Source organism: Panthera onca, chromosome C2 (assembly GCF_046562875.1).
Source record: "Panthera onca isolate mPanOnc1 chromosome C2, mPanOnc1 haplotype 2, whole genome shotgun sequence".
Lineage (NCBI taxonomy): Eukaryota > Metazoa > Chordata > Mammalia > Carnivora > Felidae > Panthera > Panthera onca.
The window spans coordinates 153517592-153536084 of record NC_138347.1 but is presented as its reverse complement, the minus strand read 5'-3'; the positions used below and the strand labels follow the sequence as shown (position 1 = coordinate 153536084).

The 18493-nt window shown below is 40.8% G+C and overlaps 1 protein-coding gene and 1 long non-coding RNA gene across 24 annotated transcripts in view; one reads left to right on the top strand and one right to left on the bottom strand.

The window, feature by feature from the left end:
• The window catches only part of LRRFIP2 (LRR binding FLII interacting protein 2), a 107090-nt gene that overhangs the window by 61486 nt on the left and 27111 nt on the right, over positions 1 to 18493 (bottom strand). For 15 of the 23 annotated variants that reach the window (XM_060638212.3, XM_060638210.3, XM_060638220.3 and 12 more), the window contains 3 exons: positions 7010 to 7096; positions 5422 to 5472; positions 81 to 137 (listed from right to left, as the gene is read on the bottom strand). In XM_060638212.3, coding sequence (XP_060494195.2) covers positions 81 to 137; positions 5422 to 5472; positions 7010 to 7096 — 195 coding nt within the window. The remainder of the gene's footprint in view (positions 1 to 80; positions 138 to 5421; positions 5473 to 7009; positions 7097 to 18493) is intronic. The other 8 variants (XM_060638221.3, XM_060638223.3, XM_060638229.3 and 5 more) reach the window with 1 other exon arrangement.
• On the top strand, positions 21 to 4994 carry LOC132682890 (uncharacterized). The gene is made up of 2 exons (XR_009611930.2): positions 21 to 222; positions 4752 to 4994. It is a non-coding gene; the product is annotated as an uncharacterized LOC132682890 (long non-coding RNA).

Sequence of the window (18493 nt, the reverse complement as noted above, 5' to 3'; positions counted from 1 at the left end):
AACAGAGCATAAGTGTGAGGGTGACTGCATGAAGGCAATGAGGAAAAGTATCAGGGGCAAGCTTATCGGTAATTACAAACCAGAGAAGGTCGACGATGACTGGACCGGTGGGAATACCGGGCCCTTTCGGAATCTTCCTGGGAAAGGAGAAAGCACATGGAGAGTTAATCGCTGAACGGAGGCTTGTTATCACAGCAACTGAGCAAAGAACAGTCGGTTAAGGTAAGAGCACAGCAGCATCCTTCTCATAGCAGGCAGGTGTGGACAACTCAGCTTCAGCAGCTGGGTTTGGAGCAGGCACATGCTTCGGGCAAAAAGAAACTAGAAATAATCTTGGAAATGTTTTTATTTTAATAAGTGTATGTATGTCTGACCACTTGTAGAATGTAATCTATATATAACCATAAGAGCACAGTATACCAAGATAAAAATAAGCAAGTGTACTTAACGAACAAATTGAATTCAGCATTAAAAGTAGACTTTTATCTATTTTTTTTTCTCATTGTGAATGTTCATTTATGCAAGGCAGGAAGAAATGTTTAATACAGAGATAGTTTAAGGACCTAAAAAAATCTGGGTCATAATTCTGTGCTCACAGAAAAGAATTTCTTCCTGTTTTCTTGCACCACTCAGAAAAGAATAACGAAATGTGCATTGTTAACATGAAAAGCTACTTTTAATTAGAAAAAACTAAATAAATATTTTAGAGTTGGTAAAGTTATCTCAAGAGTCATGCTTTATGAAGACGGTAAAAACAAAGCAAAGCAAAGCAAAACAACAACCATGACCACAGCCTAACAGCTGATTAAATCCAAATGCAATTCTAAACTTTTCCACAGTCAGCTATTAGCACTGGAGCATTAAGCCCTGCCTGCGTCTGTGAAATCAAATGACTAGTCCTAGAATCTAATCAACTGAAACAGTAAGGAACTTCTGATCTTTCAGAATTTCAAAGTCCAAAGTGTTAAAGTAATTTGCATTGACTAAGAATCTACACACAGCTGTCCAACTGGGTTCAGAGCTAATTAACATTGTCTTTTCTGAAATGAATCAATACTTCAACACATGGCACTGCAGCACGATCATTACACAGAACACACAGATGTTGCTATGTCTGAGCATTCATTTCAAATACAGAAACAGTAACTCAACAGACACACCACAATGCCGTATTTCGGTCATGAGCTTTCGGTCTCCTTCAAAAAAACCTCCTGGTTGTCATCTGCCTTGTACATTAATGCATGTGACCAAATCTGTTGAGAAGTCTGCTTGTAAGCACCAGTATGATTCAATGATTCAATATCCAACAGGGTGTTCTGAACTTCCGGGAGTACACCACTGATTTACATTTTTCTTATATAATAGACACACGCAATCTGCAAGAAGACAAGCAAGTTTCTTCCCTTCCCTTGATTATCAGATTATAAACCCAAAAGTTTTGTGGGGCATGTGCATAAACCCAGAAGAGTAGGTACAGTTTATTAAGTGGTAACCAGTTCTGGGCTAGTTAGCTTTAAAGAACCTTGTACTACACAAGCATGCCCCTTCCCAGTCTTCTTTGGGGTACCAGGGCAACATACATAGTTTAATGTTCAATCTTCCCTTTACTCTTTTTTTTTTTTTAATATAATTTATTTATTTTTTAATTTCCATCCAAGTTAGTTAGCATATAGTCCAACAATGATTTCAGGAGTAGATTCCTTAATGCCCATTTAGCGCCCCCCCCCCCACAACTCCCCAGCAACCTTCTGTTTGTTCTCTATATTTCAGAGTCTCTTATGTTTTGTCCCCCTCCCTGTTTTTATATTACTTTTGCTTCCCTTTCTTTACCCTTTATTTTCATTCCACCTGCCACACAAGAGCACTTTTTAAAAACCTACCTCTAAAAATAGCACAGCCGATGAGAGATGCAGTAAAGACAGATGAATTCATATTTATTTTTAATTATACTACTATAAAAATAATTCTTAATAAAAATACCTTACACAGCCTTTCTTTCTAATCCCATTTGGGAAAAAATGGCCTAAAAAGACCTTAGAAGACTACAGAATAACATGTAAACCCATACAGGCCAGTTAATATAAAGTGAGAGAATATAGTTTATTCCAGTCATAAACTACCCCTTAAGCCAGCCCTGTCCACCAGAACTTTGTGATAAAAATGGAAACGTTCTCTTTGTGCTAATATGCTAGCCACTGGCCACATGTGGCTACTGACCACCTGAAATGCTAGAAGTGCAACTGATGAATGAAGTTTTTATTTTTAATCTAATTATCCACATATGGCTAGTGGTGACTGTATAAATAGTAAGGCAAGCTTAAGCAGATTTTTATTACACCAAAAAAGACACAAAGCACATATTTTAAGAGGCTGCCATGTAGCACTGCTTTTGTATAAAAAGGCAGGCATTTAGGTTGTTGTAAATTATTGACTTTGAATACTTCTGCACAGTGGCAAATATGAAAGAGAAGGAAACCCTTATATAAAAGACCCTAGCACCAACCCTAGAATTACTTTTAAGTGCTAGAAAGGTCCTGAGAGATTATATAGTCTGATCCCTTCGTTTTAAAGTAAAGGAAATCACAACTCAAAAAGATTCAGTAGGAATCTACAAAGACAGAAAGCTGGGACTAGCATTCGGATATTCTGACTCAGTAGAACACTGAACCATAAAGAGACCATCCTTTCCTGGCTAAATTCACACTGATCATATAATAAGAGCATAAAGAAAATGGCCAGGTAGTCTGGCTTTTACTGAGAGATTTCTCCTTCTCTGGAAGAACAACCAGCTTCACTTCTCCCATATTTCTAGAATAGTATTTTAAATTGTCAATTGGCTTTTCCTGAATTAATAGCACCAGGGGCCAAGAGAAAAAAAAATTCGGCACCCTGTGTTTCTATGTACCAACTACAGGGCTGACTATCCTTCTCTTCCACCATCTGGGAAACAATCCATTTTTATTGTCCTGGAAGGCCTTAGTAGCATAAAGGATCCAAGGTGGCAAAAATAGGGCAATGCCTGCAAAGATGCATACATATTTGTTCAAGGCTTTCTGGAAAATTGTTTTGATACATTTAAATTAAATTAGTGGAAATGAAATGTAGCCTGTTTTTCAAAGTTCACCTGATGAGGGGGTGAAGTGATTTTATTAAGAAAGAAGACCACAACCCCGTGAGGAGACCTGGCCATGTTCTCTGTCAACAAGTAATATTTAAGTCAAGGCTAGAGCCGCTCCCTCAGTTTCAAATTAGGAAGCCTCAGAAATGGCACGTTCTCTTCCAGGTCACCAACATGCTCCTGATGGGGACGCCCAGTTTACAAACGGAAGCCCTGGCCACGCGCTAGGACTATCTGGAGGCCCACAAAGACCGAGACCCTTTCAGCTCGGTCCTTTCACCTCCCAACCCACTGGCAGACGTGGTGCTCTCCCCAACCCTTGAATTCTGGCTCTGCCAGGGGCTGAGCAAGTTGCTGACTTCACCAATCCTTCGTCACCCGACCCAGAAAATGGAGATGGTGGTACCTTTCCTATCGTGCGAAATGCTGACGTGTGTGAAAGCACTCACACAGCGCTGGCATACGGAGGCGTGCTCAGAGTTAGCTCCTTCCTGAGCCCCGTGCCCTCGCTTTCCCTGTTCACTTCCCAACATCACACGCGCGCGCACACGCGCGCACACACACACACACACACACACACACAGTGTTAAACTTAGGAGAAATTTCTAACACGGGAGGATTTTTCCTTCTGATAACAGACAATCCTACTTTTTGTATATGTTTGGTTTATTATACATTTATTATTCTTTATATTTTATATTGTGACTATTACATGCCAACTTCTGTAGGTTCACAAACAGAAAGCAGTCAGAGAGACAGAGCTAAGGTGAGAAGTGAAAGGAAAAATTAGTTTGAAAAGAGTAAAAGCAAGTGTCCGAAGGGGTTAAGTGATCACTGTTCCCCTCTGAAACTAAACCCCATGTCCTCTGCGAGTCCCAGCTATCATTCAGGACTTGAGTTAGTCACCATTTACATTCTAAGCCTCCAAACCCAAAAACACTCCCCCTTCTGTGACAATCTAGTGCATTCACTGCCTGAATTGCACACATTTCACAGAGATAAAAAAAAAAAAAAAAAATGTTTATCTTCACGGCCTTTGAATATAAGAATCAAATATCAGACTTTTAATATAGGCTTTTCTTCTTTCATGTGTTTGTCGGTCTGCCCTAATAAAATCAGACAATTTAATTTTAGAATTATAATATGTAATTTTAAAAAATTAAGCTAATATTTCCATGGAAAATTTGCAAGCAAAAGTGATGTCCTTGAGTCACACAAAATGTTCCTAATGCATTATCAGTAAGATAACCCAGTTTCATGCAGAAGACACTTTAAATAAAACCAATTAGGCTAGCTTTAGTGACAAGGGCAGATTCCATTCCAAAGTAACAAACACATACATGAGAACTCACTTAATTTTAAGTAACCAAACATCATCTTTCTCTCCTTTCTAAAATATCATGAGAAGTGTGATAAAGTTTCAAATCTGTAGATCAATACAGTCATAAATATTTTAATTCCAGATGTACTTCAAAATACCGCTACAGAAGGAATTTGCTTATAAAAATGTCTTGTTTAACAGCAATTAGTGGTTCCTAACCCTTTAGGGGTCAAAGATTCCCTTGAGAATCTGGTGATCGTTAACACCTGTGGACATTTCATTAAAAATATCCATGTATTCAACACTCTGCAGATTTTCAGGCTTCCTGCTCCTCTCCCAAGCCTGTTCACGTCCTGGGTTAAGAAGCTCTGCAGGAGGAGACATCTGGGGAAGTTACAACACTGAAAAAAGCTCAAATTTAGGAATGCTTCCTAAGTACGAATATTCTACTGGTTCGCAATTTGCTCCTGTGACTAAAACATTGGGAACGGTGGTAGAGAAGACTCCAAAAGGAGCCGAGAGAACTGAAAACATAAGAGTAATTTCCACAGAAAATTCAAGAATGACTTGGGCCACCATCTCTCAAAGAGGACATTTCTGCCTAGTGTTTTTTAAAAAAAAGAGAAAGAAAGGGGGAGAGGGAAGGAGATAGCGGGGAGAGGAGGCGGGAAGGAGAGAAGTAAAGAAGGAAGGATGAATTTGAGGGAGACAAGAACAAACACAGAGGAAGAAAACACATCCATTTACTTAGTCTTCCTTGGTCAAGAGCACTCATGACACAAGTGTGAGGCTAGACTACGAGAGAAAATAGGTGGACTCTAAGTACACGTTTGGTCCACTACAGCCAGAAGAGACTCTCTCTGACCTTTAGGTTCAAACATGCCAAACACTCCTACTTGGCAAACGATTAGTCAATGTTTACTTCAAGATTGTGTTATTTCAGCAACCGATCACAACATGCAGACAGGCAATCCTGGCCTACCAGCCACTTGTGAATCTGTCCCCATTTCCGGTCAAAGGAATAATGACAGTGCTACAAATACAAAAGTTTCATAAACTGAAGTTTCCAACATATGGCATGCTCTCAAAAGTCTTCAATCAATCATATACATCTTCCCTGAGGGGCAGTGATCATTAGCTCGACATAAGCTACACGTTCAAAATACAGAAAATCACGAAGTTAACTGTGTTCAATAAGGAAGAGATATACGGCCCTCTGTAGTTCAGAGGAAATGGAACTTATGCTTAGTAACCATCTCCCTATAATTTCCTATAATGCACTGCAACATTTTCATCTTAAGCCAAGACCTGCATTCAATATTTGAAAGTATATATGAAGTTAAAAGCAGCATATGTATCAACTGTTTTTGAGTTTGTGAATAAAGTCTACACAGTCCTCTGTAAACCATTAGCGGAAGATCCACCATCAATATCAAAATAAAGTATTGAATACTACTCTGCAGGTGTTTTCCCCTTTATACCAATATGGCATCCAAAGTATTTTTTATGTGAATTTTCAGAGCCAGTCAATCTCAGAATGGAAGGACTAAAAAAAAAAAAAGAATATTTGTTTCATTTTAAAGAAGCCCAATTTCTATGAATTTTTTTTTTTTTTTGGTTTTCTTTCTGATAAAGGTATATTCAAATTTATGAACTATAGAAAAGCATTAAGAAGAAAACAAAACCAATCAATTCCACCAATGACAAACCAAAGTATTGATAGTAATCATTTCTTTCTAGTAGTTTTTGACCCTATATATGGATACTAGTTTTTGTAACACACGATGGAAGTCCTACCAGTCAGTCTTACAGCTGGGTTTGTTTTTGTTTTTTTTTTAATTTTCTTACGTGAATACCTTCCTCCATTATTAAATATGCTTAACAACTACAAGGTTGAATGACTTCACAGTGTTTTACTATGTAGATATCATTATACAATTAACCAAAACTCTAGGACAATTAGGACTATAGTAAATAACTTTGTCTCCTCTAAGCTGATTCTCCCTGATATAAGTAAAGCACTTTTCATACCGTAACAACTTATTACAATGTACATAGCAAGAGCTGTATAGGTGTCTGCTGTTATTATTTAAAGGAAGATTGCATTTAATTTGCTGACACAGAATGGCTTGTTAAAATACACACATCAGGTCAAACTATTCCCAGTGTTTCAACATGAATCAGATATACTCCATCAGAAGGAAACTAGCCAATAAATAAATAAATAAATAACTCTGGAAAGAAAGAAAGAAAGAAAGAAAGAAAGAAAGAAAGAAAGAAAGAAAGAAAAAGAAAGGGAAAGGAAAGGAAGGAGGAAGAAAGAAAGAAAGAAAGAAAGAAAGAAAGAAAGAAAAGGAAAGAAAGAAAGAGAAAAAGAAGAAGGAAAGAAGGAAAGAAAGGAAGAAAGAAAGAAAGAAAAGGGAGGGGAGGAGAGGGGGAGGGAGGAAGGAGGAAGGAAGGAAGGAAGGAAGGAAGGAAGGAAGGAAGGAAGGAAGGAAAGGAAACCAGCCAAGTATTGATTTCTTTGACACTGGCATGAAATGAGGAAACGAGGATCACCCCCAAATTACCTCTTTCTGTTGTCGCTCCAGTTCTCTCATGCGTATGTCTCTCGCTTCTGCCCGAGCAGCCCGTTTGGCTGCCAGCCTTGCCTCTGCCTGAAAAGTAATAGAAAGATTCAGCTTCATTTACAAACAACACTGACCTCCACCAGCTTTGAGGTTAAGGGGCAGATGGGACATGACCATTGAAAGGGGGTGCGGGGGGAAGAGATACCCTCTCTATCAGCTGCCTCACTCCGCTCCCGCGCACTCGTGTCTCTGTTCTGCCCCCTAGTCTCTCCTGCGATCTGGGCCTTTCCTTTTAAGTGCTCGCTTTGATTCAAACATTTCACACAACTCATTAAACGTCTTCTTACGTCTCTGCAAACTTGCTTTTTCCAGAATTTCTTTCCCTATCAATTCACTCCTACAAATTAGAAGCTTCAGAAGCAGTCTCTATTTCATCTTGGGCATTGCCAATATCCAGTCTCCAAGCACTGCCAATCCTCTACCGCTGGGTTTCTCGCACCCCAACTCAGCCTTCCTTATGCTGTTTCTGACCGACTGGGGAGCTCTTCACATCTCCCTCCCTTTAAACTCGTATGTGAGTCACATGCCATCGAATTCACCACCTACAACTCTACAATTTGGTGGTTTTCAGCAGTACAGTCACAAGGTTGCACGATGATCATCACTACTGTCTGATTCCAGGATATTTTCCTCACCCCAAAAATGCCCGTTATAGGCACCCCTCCATCCTCCTCCTCCCAGCTCCTAGAAACCACCAACCCTACTTTCTGTCTCTGTGGATTTGCCTATTTTGGAAATTTCCTACCGGGGACATCATACAATAGGAACTCATCTCTTGCTCGAACACTGCAACCGCAATGCCTTCAAATCCATCTACCTGCCTCCAGAAGCTACCCTATAATTCATCTTCTACCTGGTGACGGGACTGTCAGTCTGCCTTTCAAAACACATTTCTGATCATGTCATTAAGCTGTATAAAATCCACCACTGGCTCCCCCTCCCTTATGGCTAAAACAAAATTCCACAGATTAGCACAAAGACGGGGAGGGGAAGGGAGGGCGGGGGGGGCCCAGCACAGGTATAATTCCTCTCAGTCAGATCTCCCCCTTATTTCCCAGGACTTGTCCCACGTGCACCAGCTGCAGGCCTCCTTGCTCCATCCCAGACTCCAGTGCGTCCCATTAAGCCTCTCTTCACGCACTGTCTGCCTGGCGAGAGGGATCCCCTCTCCTCTTCGGCTAAAATGTGACCCGTTATGAAGCTTTTCCCCATTCCACCTACATACAAACGTCTCTACTGTGGCTCTACGACACTGTATCAAAATTACACACTTCTGTCACTCCCACAACTTCCACGTCTCAATCAACGTCTGCTGAATAAACAGAAGAATGTCAGGCCATGGACCAAAGCACCGAGGAAATGACACAGGGAAACAGCGTGACCTACCACATGAAACGTAAAAATCTTCTCAATGATGTCTATCTGGCAGTGGTTTCCCCTGTTCTTGGCCACATCCTACCTAACTCTGATTCGGATCACCCCCTGATAACTACAGCAGTTTCTTCTTCCATGCCCGAGTCTCACACTAAGACTCAGCCAATATTTAAAAGATTATGGTGAGGAAGCTATTGTGCTCGGTGCTGAGAATGCAGGGGACGATGTGACATCTCTGCCCCAAAGTCTTCAGTCCAGCTGAGGGACGCAGAAACACAACGCTCCAGGAAGGGGTGCAGGAAGAACAATTAGTTTTGCCCGGCACGGTCGCAGCAGGCTTCTAAGAAGAGGAGACAGCTGAACAGCTAACACTTATTCAACCACCTCAATTCTGGCACTTTCCCAGTCTGATTAACTGGCCTTTTGGTAACAAAAACCCTAAACTGCAATCTGCCAACCTCAAGCTTTAAACAATGACATGGCCAGGGCGATTAATCTTCTCACATGAATTTTTCATTGGCCTCTTATCTTTAAAAAAGCTATTCCTGCCTTCCTTACCCTTTTGACTAGATAGACACCACTTTCTTACTAGAGTTTGTTATTTTATAGAAAAACACTTCAAGGCTAAGTTATGCTTCAGCAGATCGCAAATACATTTTTAAATTACAAAGTATCACTTTTCTAGGGAAAATTTTCAAACCTCTTTTTTTTTTTTTTATTTAAGAAAAGCCAGAGCAATGTGTTGGGATTGTCATTTCCACGTTATTAGCTTTGTATTTGTGGCCTTCCTTAGAAATTTCTCCATAATGCCCATTTCATCCAAGATCTATGGCCCATTCTGTACAATCTATACTAAAATGGCTCACTATCTTTCTTTCACCAAATCTAAATTACAGATAATTGAAATCTACTCCCTAATAAGGATTTCTTTTGCAATGAAAGGGCAGGGAACCTGGCTGTAGTGTAACAGAAAGAACACGGGCTTCACAGCCACAAAAATGCCCTTCCCTGTTCCTTATCCTCTGTCCAAACTCAGATATGCCTCCCTTGGAGAGGGTACTGAAGAAGGTCACTAAACAGCAAGCTTAAAAAAAGTCAACAGGATTTAAAATGACTTTATCTTAGTATTTTTCTACACATTGCTAACAGATGCCTGAGGCAGTACTGATAGCAGGAACAGCAAGCAGCTACGGGAGATTCCAACCCAGCAGACAAAGCCTGCACTGCATACGTGTACCGATCCAATGGAATAGACAAATTACAGGCACACACAGGACACTTCTAGGTAGTGACACTAGCATTTTCTCCTCTGAATACTGCATGAAAGTTAGTACAGATTCGTCTTAACACACACTCAGAGAAGGAAAATAAATGGGACATAACAATAAAGGATCACAAAAAATTAAGTTTAAAACAAAGTTGGTTAAAAAAAAAAAAAAAAAAAAGTTAAACATGGAATGACCATTTGATCCGATCATTCCGTACCTGGGTACATACACAAAAGAACTGAAATCAAAGAGTCCAACAGAGATCTATATGCCAATGTTCAAATCAGCCTTATCCATAACAGCCAAAAAGTAGAAACAACCCAATGCCCATCAATGGATGAATAAACGAAATGTGTTATATCCATACGGGAGAATATGATTCAGCTTTTAAAAGGAAGAACATTTTGACATATGCTAAAACATAGTTGAATCTTGAAAACGTTATGTTAAGTGAAATAAGCCAGATACGGAAGTACAAATGTTGTGTGATTCTAATTATTTGAAGTACCTAGAATAAAACTGAACAGTGGGGATAGAAAGTTGAACAGTGGTTCTAAGGGGCTGGAGGGAAGGGAGAAATGGGGAGTTTTTACTTAATGGGTACAGGGTTTCAGTATAAGACGATGAAAAAGTTCTGAAGATGGATAATAGCGATGGTCAGACAACAACGTAAATGTACTCAATGACACTGAACTATATACTTAATGATTAAAATGGTAAATTATGTTGCATGTATTTTACCAAAAAAAAGTTAAAGTTAGCATAAGACATGAAATCAGAATTATTCAGGAGCCTAAATCATTTAAGTGTTGCAGGGTCTTTAAGCTGATATGACTCAAACTTTTTTTTTTTTTTTTTGAGAGAGAGAGAGAGAGATAGAGAGAGCACATTCAAGGAAGGGGCAGAAGGAGGGGGAGGGGGGGAGAGGGAGAGGGAGAAAGAGAGAGAGAGAGAGAGAGAGAGAGAGAGAGAGAGAGAGAGAATCCTAAACAGGCATATGGTCGAATGCAGGGCTTGATCCCACAGCCCTGGGATAATGACCTGGGCCGAAATTAAGAGTCAGACACTCAACCAACGAGCCACCCGGGAGTGCCATGATTCAAACTTTTAAAATAAACAAGAAAATTTAGGAACTGGAAATATGGGTTCACAAGTTACCTGTGAAATCAAGCAGGTCAATGGACTAGGTTTCTAAAAATTTTTCTGATCGTTCTGCTTTCAAATATTAGACACAGTAAGGCTGATTAAAGGAAATATGCAATCACATAAGTATAGAAATTTATTCTTCTTAGGACAATGAAAATTATAGTACAAAAAGTAAAGCTATATTTGGATAGATTTAAATCCCTTTCCTACTAAATTCTTGGGGCAAATGGAAAAAGAAAATGACAGCAGGAAAAATCATGGGACTCGATCACCCCTGGAACAAAACTGCTTTAGGCTGTGTTAATTTAGAAACATTCCAAATGTGTTAAGACATTCACTGTACTACTCAACGTAATAATTAGAATCGTACAGTGACCGCTAAGAAAGAACTTGTAGGAAAAGCTGAGAACTAACCACTATGGTTTGAGTACCTTCTACATTAAAGACTCTCCCTTTACCATCAAGATTTTGTGGGGCGCCTGGGTGGCTCAGTCGGTTAAGCGTCCGACTTCAGCTCAGGTCAGGATCTCACGGTAACGTGAGTTCTCTGGGCTGATGGCTCAGAGCCTGGAGCCTGCTTCCGATTCTGTGTCTCCCTCTCTCTCTGCCCCTCCCTCGTTCATGCTCTGTCTCTGTCTCAAAAATAAATAAACGTTAAAAAAAAAAATTAAAAAAAAAAAAAAGATTTTGTATTATCCTCTTTTGGAATTTAAGAAAGTAAAAATATTGTGTGGGTTTGCAAGCCAGGATGGTGGCATCGTAGGAGGACCCTATGCTTATCTTCACCCTAGAACACAACTAGATACTATCAAATCATTCTGAATACCCATAAAATTGACCTGAGGACTAACATAACAACTGCACAACTAGAGGGACAGAAGAGGCCACATCAAGGAAGGTGGAAATTTAGATTAAAACTTGGAAGGAGAAGGAGAAGGAGAAGGAGAAGGAGAAGAGAAGGAGAAGGAGAAGGAGAAGGAGGAGGAGGAGGAGGAGGAGGAGGAGGAGGAGGAGGAGGAGAAGGAGGAGGAGAAGGAGGAGGAGGAGGAGGAGGAGAAGGAGGAGGAGAAGGAGGAGGAGAAGGAGGAGGAGAAGGAGGAGGAGAAGGAGGAGGAGAAGGAGAAGGAGAAAGAAAGAAAGAAAGAAAGAAAGAAAGAAAGAAAGAAAGAAAAGAAGGAGAAAGAAAGAAAGAAAGAGAAAGAAAGAAGGAAAGAAAGAGAAATAAAGAAAAGATGAGATTCAATAAAAAGATACATAACTCCATTTTAAAATGGGCAAAGGGGGGGCGCCTGGGTGGCTCAGTCGGTTAAGTGTCCAACTTCGGCTCAGGTCATGATCTCACAGTTGGTGGGTTCGAGCCCTGCGTCGGGCTGTGTGCTGACAGCTCGGAGCCTGAAGCCTGCTTCGGATTCTGTGTCTCCTTCTCTCTCTGTCCCTCCCCAACTTGTGTTCCATGTCTCTCAGAAAATAAATAAATGTAAAAAAAAAAAAAAATGTTTAAATAAATAAAATGGGCAAAGGATTTGACTAGGTATGTCTGTAAAGAAGATACACAAACGGCCAATAAGCACATGAAGAGATACTCAACATCATTAGCCATTAGGGAAATGCAAATCAAAACCACACTGAGATATTTCACACCCACTAGGATGCGTAAAATTAAAAATAAATAAATAACTAGTGTTGGCAAAGATGCGGAGAAATCAGCACCCTTAAACGCTGGAAAGGTAAACGGCGCAGCCACTATTCAAAACAGTTTAGCAATTCCTCAAAACATCAACCATCTTCCACAGAGGCCTCACCTTCCCCCAGCGAAGAGGCTCTGTTCCCCTACCTTCCAATTCTAGAAATGGAACCTTTGCCACGCTTGTTCAAGACCAAAGGTCTCAGGGCCTCCCACTTCCTAACCAAATCTTCCTTTATAATATCCCTTGGTTCCCACCTTTGCTTTGCATTCCAAAAGACTCCCCCTCTCCCAAGCAGGCTCTTAACACTTTCAGCCAGAATACTTCATTCCCTCATTCTAACTTCACTTTCTCCATCCCCACTCTCCTCCCATCCTTGCTATTCCCATACTACACACTGTTCAAATAATCTGTCTGCAACACCAAGGAACAAGTGAGATAAAACATCCCCACGTAAAATATGATTAGCCACAATATATTTTGTGGTATCCGATGCTCAAAATCATCCTTACACAAATTTGGATTCTGTTGCTCCTTTGGTAAAACAAACGCAGGAGAGCAGGCTAAAATAAAACTACGGTGGCTCCCAGTGGCCTTCCAGATAAGAAACTCAACTGAAACCAATCCTATCATAAATCTTCCATCCGTCCAGTGGGTTGACAAGTAAGGCAGGATCCATCCGATTCACCGCATAGTGCTCACTGTTTCCTTGGAATACAATTCACAAGTCAAATTTCATTTGGGACTATTTGGGGGGGGAGGGAGGGAGTTATGTTTACTTAAAAAAATAGCTTGAATCCATCATCCTAAGATTCAAAGGCAAGAAAATTAATTATAAGCTATATAACTTAATATAAATATAAATATACCCCTCCCGAGACACACACACACACACACACACACACACACCCTCTCCGTGCTCTGATGTGAACCCCATCTTCCCCAGGGATCTTGCCTCAACCAGGTGATCTCTCTTCTCTGTCTTCACTCTTATTGGCTTGTTCTTCCCATTAGGTAGGTTCAAACTCCCTCCCATCCTTCAAAAACAAATACTGAACAAACAATCCCATCCTGGTTCGATTCCGCCTTATCTTGTCTTCACAGCCGACTTTTCTCACACCTCCTCCTTGTTTCTCCCTCTCTCCACATGACTGCCTTCTGGCTCCTGCCCCCATCATCTTCCTGCCACTGCCCCTGCAAGTCAGTCACTAATGACCTCTAACTACCAAGCCCAATAGGATTCTTCTGTTCTTCCCTCGCTTGTCAGTTCTGCACTTCCAACATCCCTCACCACTCAATTCCTTCTTAAAACTCTCAGCTCGTGGCTTTCTGCAATGCTAATCTCCCAGTTTTCCTCATGACTCTCTGATCTCTCCTCCTCAGAACTTACCATGAGCTCATTTTTCTCTACTAGCTCCTTAAATTTTAACGCAACCAAAGCTTCCAGGCTTAACTCCCTCTTTTTACTCTAGGCTCCAAGGTGACACTGATGACCCGTAAGTCTTCTGTCCACCTCAGACTTTTCTCCCACTGTCCTGATCCAACTGGCGATGAACTACTTGGGCTGTCCCACTGGAACCTGAGACAACATATTACAAACTGAATCTATAGCCCTTCCTTTCAGCTTGCTCTTCCTCTTTCTGTTCCAGTCACCCAAAACCTGAGGTGAAGAATCAACATAATGCCCCTCTTTCTTTTTTTACGCCCCCCCCCCCCGACACATACATTAGGTCATTCAACCTCAACTAGGTAGCTCCCATCAAGATTCTCTCTCTTCACTATTCCTTCCATCCAAACTGTCCTCCCCATTCCCGCTATCACTGCCTTAACTCAGGCTCTTGGCATCTCCAGCGAAGATGACTCCAGCAGCTCCCCGGCTAGATTTCTGCCTCCTACCAGTCATTCTCCACATGGTAGCTAAACCCGTTATGCTACAAATCAAACCTGAAAAGGGTTTTACCCTTCAGTGGCTCCTCCACAGCTTGCAAAACCAAACTTAAACTCCGCAGCACACAAATCCCTTCACGATCGGTCCCTACGGTCTCTCTAGCATCGCCTCCTCCCATTCCCCAACCTCTCCCCAGCCATACTGAGTTATCACCCTGGCAGCTTCCCATATGGTTCTCCTTGTTTCACACCCGGATGCCTGTAGAGCACTTAGAAAACAATACAGAAAAACCCGTAAAACAATACTGTTCACGGAGCTATGTATTAGAACTTTTAGAACATAGACAGGAAGGGTATCTTATGATTTTATTACAGTAGTTCCCTGTTGGGTGAGAGGGGTAGGGGAAGATAGGCCTAGGGAGTGAAACAAAGGACCCTAGACTTGGTTTATGATGTCTTCTTTCTCCCTTCTTTCTCATCTTTTTTTAATCTGAAACAATTATCACCAAACATTATACTATTATCAAAACCTTCCTGCATTTAATATTTTCAAAGAGTAGTGCATGAAAACACACACTTCAATGTCTTAAAAAAAAAGAGAAACCTCTAGCTTTAAAACTTTTGTCCTACTGTGCTCATGTAACACTTTTCAAGGGAGGCAAATTAAAACTTTGCAATTTGGCAGAAATGCACTTAACCAAGCCAAGTGTGGAGTTGCCAGTCTGCATGTATATCCATTAGATAAAACCCATGTAACTGGCATAAGAAGAAAAGACAAAATACAATCTGGATCTTTACAGACTACGCTTTAATTTCAAGAAACTTGAAATACAAAATTCTAGAAAGTGAAACATTCAAGGAAAATGACTAATTCAGGTAGCTAAGACTCAGAGTTTACTGTGTTTAATTTTGTTTATTTTTCCATGACACTCATGCCAAAAGAACCGTGAAAGACAAATTGAGACATAATATTTATTGTGTTGCTATGGTTTCCAGACTAACAAATAAAAATCATTACTCGATTTCTTAGCAACTTCCCTTTAGTAGAAAATCTCAGGTACCATTTTTTCTTAATTAAATCTTACAACGTAATTATGGTTAGCTACTTTTTATAAAGTTTTTGGTAGTTGAAGACCAACTGGATAAATTTTTCTGAGCACAAACAGCTACATGTATTAGATAAAATCTAGGGATTTTTAAGCCATTTTCTTCTGATGTCCAACGACTATATACTCCTTTTATTGAGACCTTTCGATGGCAAAATATTCTTTTGTAATGAGAGAGGAAATTTAAGATTACAGACTTTACTACTGAAGTCTGAATATAACCTAACAAAGAGATCACTCAGGAGAACTGAAACGTTGGATCTGCAGTGACACATCTAACCAAAGGGAAATTACGAATCACAGTAGAAATACTTTGGGAGAAAAAAAAGGGTGTTGCCAGTAACGTCTTCATATTTAGGTTACTGATACTGTGCTGTTTGAACTTTTTTCTCCAAATTCCTGTAAGTCACAGGAATGGTAAAGATTATGACAATGAATGCTATACCAAATATATTTCAATCACACTGACACAAAACTAAATCTTGTTAATTTTGGTTAGAAGAACAAATCAAGAACAGGGAGATACTCAGAGTGACGCTGGCCACTACAGAGCCAGAACTCTGACTCAGTTCCAGGGGTAAATGGGAAAAAAAATGGAGAGAGTTCTGAACTCAACAGACACTGGTTGCATTCATGTATTAATGCCACTGGAAGGAATTCTAAATGACTAAAAACAACTTAGATTTGCTCTTTCAAAGGATTTGTCTAATAAAAACAGTAAGTACAGGGGGAGAATTTTTTTTTAACTGAGTAGAAATAAAAATATAGTCACTCTCCAAAACTCTGAAAAATTAACTCACATTTCATAACCTTTTATAAATTTTTGAAGACCACTGTTGAGAACACTCGAAAGTACTTAAAAATTTTTTTTCTAATGTTCATTCATTTTTGAGAGAGACACAGAGTGTGAGCGGGGGAGCAGAGAGAGAGGGAGACACAGAATCTGAAGCAGGCTCCAGGCTCTGAGCTGTCAGCACAGAGCCCAACACGGGGCTTGAACCCACAGGCCGCGAGATCATGACCTGAGCCAAAATTGGGTGCTTAACCAACTGAGCCACCCAGGTGCCCCAAAAATATTTTAAACAAGAATAACTCTGCTTCCTATGAAGTCAGCTTTCCAGACAAATCTGATTTGCACAGAACAATGTGAACCAAACACAAAAGGATGATCAAAAAAGTGTCAGAATTAAGACTTGAGACTTGACCTTGAAATCCTTGGAGTGCTTTAGGACTCAACCTGAGGAATGATTACTTTCAACTCTGTACTTCCTCCCTAGACAATCTCACCAATACTCACAATTTCAATTACCTTCTACATGCTCATAAGTCTCAATTTTTATCTACAGCCCAGACCTCTCCTTGGAACTCTTGATCCACATCCACAAACTGCCTCTTCATAATCTCCACTTAGATGCCTCCCGGACACCTTAAATACAATACACATAAATCCGTGATCCTCCCTCTCCAAGCCTCCTCCCCACTTGAATGTTCCCTACCACCACCCAGGATGCACAATCCAAACCTTTCCCTCTCTGCTACCCAAACACAGCCACCCACCAAGCATCGACTACTTACTTCTCCGTCCCAACCACCTCTCAACATGCCCGGCGTCATACCTCTGGGCCAGGCCCCCACTGCCTCTGAAAGTCTCACGACTCATCTCCCCACATCCACTAATGTCCTTTTTGATATAATCTCCGACCTGCCCTAAAGTCATCCTTTCAAGGCACAGATCTGATCACGTCATGCCCCTACACAAAACCTTTCAATGGTTTTCCACTGTTCTTAGGACACAGACCCAAATCCTAAATACGGTCTAAAAGAACCTGTCTCAGGGTTCTCAGCCTTGGCCCTACTGACATTTGGGCCAGATAATTCTTTGTTGTGAAGGGTATCCTGTGCACAGCAAGATGTTTAGGGGCAACTCTGGTCTCTAGCCACAAGCTCTAGTAGCACACCCCTCCTCCTGTTATCCCCAAAATACCTCCACACATTGCCACATGTCCTCTGGGAGACAAAATCACCCTTGGTTGAGAACCACTGGCTTATATGATCTGGCTCCTGCCTACCTCTCTGACTCCTCTCCTCCTTGCCGCGCATGTTGGCGTTAGTGATCTCACGGAAGGCATAATACTTTCAGGGTGTAGGCGCCCCCATGCAAATTTCAGTCCTACCCTTTCTAGCTATGTGACCTTGAGCAAGTTACTCACTTCTCCACACCTTGCATTCACCACGGATGACATGAGAATAGCAGACCACCTCACAGCGTCGTCATGAGGACTAAATCCCTTCAAAGAACTCAGGACAGTGACTGGTACATAATACAAGCTCAGGAATCAGTAAATATTAGCTGTTGTTATTATTCTTCGAATCCTCCACACTCTTTTAGTCTCAAAAGCTTGTCACACATTCTTCCCTCTGACTGGAAAGCTCTTACCTACATCCGGCAACTCTCTTTCCCCTCAATAATTCCACTCCTTCTTCAGAACTCAGTTGAAAGGGCACTTCCTCAGGGAAGCCTTCCCAAAGCCCCCAGACGTGTCAAGCCCCACTGCCACACACTCTTTAATAAAAGCATTTACTTTTTATTCAAAGCACTTAACACAGTTGCAAACAGATTACCGTATTTCCTTGATTCTAAGAATGCCGCTGATCAGCACTGACAATCACAGCTTGCAAGACAAAAAAAGAAATTACCGTGTAACATGTAGCTACTAATTTTGAAGAAGAAAAAGGAACTGAAAGTTGAGCTAGTCCATTATGTAGTTTCCCCTGTAGAATCTAAGCCCCATGAGGGCAACGACCGTGTTAGACGTGTCTACCCCACATCCCTCATGCCTGACACGGTGCTTGCAGAGAACAGACGTGCATACTGAATGGATGCCATTCAACATCTGTGCAGTTTTTTTCAACTCTATTCTTAAATGAAAGATGGTATTAACACCCATAAATATTGTG